General features: G+C 33.6%; 1 protein-coding gene across 1 annotated transcript; it reads left to right on the top strand.

The window, feature by feature from the left end:
• Positions 1–2,410: 2,410 nt before the first annotated feature.
• Positions 2,411–4,446, top strand: LOC114377414 (receptor-like protein 57). The gene is made up of 2 exons (XM_028335903.1): positions 2,411–3,668; positions 4,086–4,446. The coding sequence occupies exon 1, from the start codon at positions 2,702–2,704 to the stop codon at positions 3,509–3,511; it is 810 nt and encodes a 269-aa protein (XP_028191704.1). The 5' UTR covers positions 2,411–2,701; the 3' UTR covers positions 3,512–3,668; positions 4,086–4,446.
• Positions 4,447–5,460: the final 1,014 nt, after the last annotated feature.

Genomic DNA, 5,460 nt, shown 5'->3' with positions numbered 1-5,460 from the left:
TTGTAAAATCCACTAATCTGAGTGATTATTTTTAACTGGCTAAAAAATAAACTGATAAAATTAAATTGACTGATTGACTCACTTTCCAATCAACCTGCAAGCCAACCCGAATGAGCCCAGATTCCCTCACTTTGTGTTTGTTAATCCTACATTATTATTTCCTATGTTCACCAAAAAAAAAAAAAATCTTTATATCATCCAATAAATGAGCGAAGGAGTGTAGAATGCCAGACACACATTGCTATGATTAGTTTAATGCCATTGATCGATCATCAGCAGGCGTAATCATAAATAGCATGCAAATTATTAGGTCCCATATATATCATACACAACTATAGTGCATTATCAGTCCACGGTGTCATGCGTTTCGAATTTTCATAAAATTCTCTTAAGAAAAAGAATTTTCGTATATTTAATTTTATAAAATTAAAAATAAAGTTTAAAAAGCATTCATCTTTTGCATATAAATTAGAATAACTATATTTAAATAAGAATGTTTTTAAAATTTATTTTTTAACAATAACACTTTTAGAAGCTTTTCTTTAATAAAAATGTTTTTAGATATTTTTGTAATCTCTTTTTTATCTATTATTTCACTTTCATTTCTTAATTATTTTTTAATATTTTTAGGAGAATTTATTGATGATTAAAAATGATCTTATATCAAAAAACAAATAATTGATCATTTATTTAAAATATAATTTATGTGATTAAAAATATTTATTGATTTTTAATTTTAATTTTCATATATATTTAAAAGCATTTATTTATAGTAAAATTTAATTATACAAAGAAAAATGTATTTTGTGAATTGCATGTACTAAAATTTATGTAAATGATAAAAAAAACTTAAATATATTTTTTACTTTTATGATATTTTTTTCAGCTAGTTATCTTTTTATTTATTTTACTAGCTGATATTTTTAAATTTTTATTTTTTATATATGTCGTTAGTTTGTTAAATGTGACGTGATAAAATAATAAAGAGTCACTTCATCAGTTAAGTAGTAATGTGAAAAAAATTAATATAATCTCATCACGTGATTACTTTGACATAATAGTAAAATTGTTTATATTCAAAGTTTTATAAAAAAAATTGTTTTAAATCTGAAATATCTGTATTTTGAATTTTTTATTTATTGGAATTAATTATCTATATTTTCTTATAATCCTAATTTGTAGAAATATTTAGATTTAAAATTTAATACTATACTTAAATAAAAATATCCATATAATGAAGAAATAATTGCTAATTACTTTTTTTAACCATACCTAACGATGTCTTAGATTTGCACAAATAAAAAATAATAATTTCCTCTTACCGATTCAATCTATTTTGAAGTAAAGTAATACATTTGGTTATGACTCTAGTCAAAGTGGAAGATGAAATCCTATACTTTGCTTAATGAACTCAAATACCAATTGACTTGTGATGCAAAACATTCATACTATTTTGGTTAAGCAGAACTGCTGAACAATCTAGTGTTATTCGTAGTCACGATTCAAGCTTTTGAGAAGAAAAAAAAAAAAGACAAATACCAATTAATTCTGGTAGAACACAGTTAAGAAACTTAAAATAAAATTATTTTATTAGTGTTGATAAAAAAATTTGGTATTAGATTTGACGGCTATAAATCAATAAATAAGAATTTGATCAAAATGACTAATGATATTAAACCAAAACACTTTTAAAGATTATTTATATTCAATCTAACAATGTTTTCCTATAATTTTTTTACTAAATATTTTTATTTTTTTAATTCCTTAAATAATATCATAAGGTAACCGTTAGCAAGAAAAAGAAATTGATTTGATTGCCAAATTCCAAAACGAAGAGTCGAAGAATGTTCAGTAATATAGAATTAGACGATAAAGAAAGCACTAGAGAGAGCTTTTGATTTTATTATTACTGTTACTGTTATTATTATTTAAAAAAAAAAGAAAAGAAACAAGAAAGCAGGGTGTTTCTCTTTCTTGAACGTATAAACGGCAAGTGCAGTTAGTAGTGTAGAAATTAGAGTGGCGTGGAAATAGAAAAGGTAGAGACGAAAAAGTCAAAAATGTCCTTGGCGTATTGTCGCTGTCTTAGGCCTCATATTTGCAGGTCATCGCTCCCCATAAACTCCAATTCGAATGGCCCCACTCAAGCCCTCTTTGGTTCTGCTTCCCTCCCTATTCATTTTCACTCTATTCCTTTTCCCTTTCCTTCACTTCACCCTCCGCACGCACGCACGCGCCTTCTCTCGTGTCTACTGTCTACACTACACTCTTCCTTCGTGAGCCAAATTTTACGTTAGAGAAGTGCTTCACTCGTACCACGTCCATATCCCAACCAAACCCCAAGAAATACTTATTATTATTAATAATAATTTTGAATAAAAAACAAAACCAAACTAGCCACAGGATTGAAGAGTACTACTACTACTACATTAGTGAAGACCATTTTTCAATTAGTCTCCTCTCTCTCTCTCTCTCTCTCTCACACACACTTTGGCCTTAACAGAACCGAACACAACACGAGAGAGATAGAGATACAACAGAAGAACAAACTCCGACATCTCTCGCTTTCTCTACTTTGCCCTGTTTTTATTCGGAAGCAAGCAAGGCTTAAATATATAGATCCCTCTTTCCCGTGTTTTTCCTTGGATGAATCTCAATCTGAATGGTATAAGGAATAAAAAATTCATCGTCATAATCAGGTATGGAAGTTGGGAGCGTGGTGTTAGTATGGTGGTGGATTAGTCTGATCCCGAGGATTTTATCAGATCCAAGCGACGAAGCATGCCTGACGAACCTAAGCAAGTCCTTGGAAGACCCAAACAAACTGCTCCATAACTGGAAGGAAGAGAACTTCGCCAAGCCCTGCAACGACTCCTCCTCGAATCTCCGAGGCGCAATCTGCAACAACGGACGCATCTACAAGCTCTCCCTCAACAACCTCTCTCTCCGCGGCACCATATCCCCTTTCCTCTCAAACTGTACCAATCTCCAAACCCTAGACCTCTCCTCCAACTTCCTCACAGGCCCAATCCCCCCAGAACTACAGTCCCTGGTCAACCTCGCCGTTCTGAACCTCTCTTCGAACAGTCTCCAAGGGGTGATCCCCCCGGTGCTCACAATGTGCGCCTACCTCAACATCATCGACCTCCACGATAATTTGCTTACTGGGCCCATCCCTCAGCAATTGGGCCTGCTCGTTCGCCTCTCCGCTTTCGATGTGTCCAATAACCGCCTCTCAGGGCCCATCCCGGCTTCGCTTTCCAACCGGAGCGGGAACTTGCCCAGATTCAACGCCAGCTCATTCCTAGAGAATAAGGATCTCTACGGTTACCCGTTGCCGCCGCTTAGGAATAGAGGGTTGTCCGTTTTGGCCATTGTTGGGATCGGCTTGGGAAGTGGCCTTGCTAGCTTGGTGCTTAGCTTCACCGGGGTTTGTATTTGGTTGAAATTTACCGAGCGCAAGATGGCGCTCGAGGAAGGCAAAATCAGCCACCTTATGCCTGATTATTGAATATTGAAACAACACCTTTTAATCACCAATTACTACAATAGTTTCAAATTATTCCAATTCCAAGCTAGTACTAGTATCTTTCATTATTCAACTTGATTGATCGGATCGCTGATGCTTCTTCACCTCAGAAAAAAAAAAAAAATAGTACCCGTACCAGGTACTCCTTATTTTATTTTTTTGTTTTTTCTAAAAGCGAGGTTGGGTGTGGGTGTGGGTGTGGGCTACCCCTAATTTCTTCGTACTTATTGGTCGTTCAGATCATTGTCTCTTATCGATCACGGGGGATATATTTTATTTTCTAATTTATATATTTAATTTTTCTCTCTCTGTTTTTTCCCCCATAACTATTAACTGTTTCAAAATTTTGCTGATTGGCTCTATTATTATGGGTTTCTGTTTATTGAATGCGATTAGCAGTGTATAAATCCAAATGATTTTGAAAGACTTGCTTGCAGCTTTAATTTTGCTTATTATTGTAGTGATGCATGGATTGGCAATGAGATATCTTGATTTTAGTAACTAAATTTATTTTATATGATGATTGGGTGGGTTGGGTTTGGTTGGCACTTGGCAGGAGGGTAGGGTAGGTTAGTGGGTGCGGTGCTGCTACTGCTACATGAAGTCTTGAAGATGCGCTGCGCCGTTGAACTGCTAAAATATATACTACAAACTCATCAAACAGCTGGTGCCATCTTTCTAATCTGCACAAGAGTCACATTATCGGAAGGAGCCGCTGGGGGACACCAACGGTACTACACAGCCACATGGATTGGGACTTGTTGTTGTTCTACTCTTGTTCACTTGTTAGTCCAACGTCAACTAGTCAACCCTCTTTATTTACTATATGTAACCCTCCCTACTTAGCTTAGGATTAGGATCACTATTTTTAGATCATGCAAAACTTACTAACTTAGTATATTAGATTATTTTATTTTAATTTGAATCTGAATAAAATATTCAGATGATGAATTTTGTCATTGTTTCTACTCTAATGAGATTATATTTAACAATGGGTAATTAAATGATAGTATTATTATACTTAAATTAATTATCATTTAATGGCACTTTATGAATGATGATGTTGGGCAAAGTGTGAACAAAAATTAAAATTTACAGCCAGAAAGTTATGAGGGGTTAACGTGAATCTAGTGCTTCCCATAATTGTGGCTGGTGGGTACCTTGTTTATTTTCTCTCTACTATTCTTCTTCCCTTTATTTATGGTCAGACTTTCCTATTCTTCTTCTTCCGGCCTGGTTTTGTTTGTCTTCCCTTGCAAGCTAAGTGGGCCTAGGCTGAGGCTAGTGACTCGAGTTTCAGTTTCTTCATTCGTAAAGCGACTGTTATTTGGAATCATCTCGTATGCTTCCCGTTGTGACAAACGGACACTGCATTCTTGTTACTTTAACTATTACATTTCATTGCGTTATTCGGGGTGGAAAATATGACGGGAAAAGGAAAATGTTAACTAAGCTCCGTGGCATCCAGCTCTTATACCGTTAAGGTTGTGTTTGTTTCAAAGTATATAAAGATTCTTGGAAAAGTTAAATTGGCCAATTGGGAATATCACATTTTATTCTCATCAGTGAAAGTCTGAAACGTGAATTTTTATGAGAATGAAAATCATTTTCAACTATAACTATGTAGCTCTACTTCATTTTTTAATTAAATAAATTTATATTTTACTAAATACTAATTAAACATATTGACAAATGATATTCTTAGTCGATCATATTATTCTTGAGAATGTGACTCTTGATGATACAGTTTTATACTTGAAATATAAACTCCCTAAGATGTTAAAAGAGTAATGCTAAATTACGAAAAATTGATAGAATTTAACTACAATTTATCACAATTCAATCGTGGATCAATAATAATGTCTATATTCTAATCAGGAAATAATTACATTGCATTTTGCATGGTAAAAGAGTGTAGGACTCCTTCAAAT

This window comes from Glycine soja, chromosome 11 (assembly GCF_004193775.1).
Source record: "Glycine soja cultivar W05 chromosome 11, ASM419377v2, whole genome shotgun sequence".
In the NCBI taxonomy this organism is placed as follows: domain Eukaryota; kingdom Viridiplantae; phylum Streptophyta; class Magnoliopsida; order Fabales; family Fabaceae; genus Glycine; species Glycine soja.
Note: the sequence above shows the minus strand (reverse complement) of the source record. Positions and strands in the feature narration are given on the sequence as shown.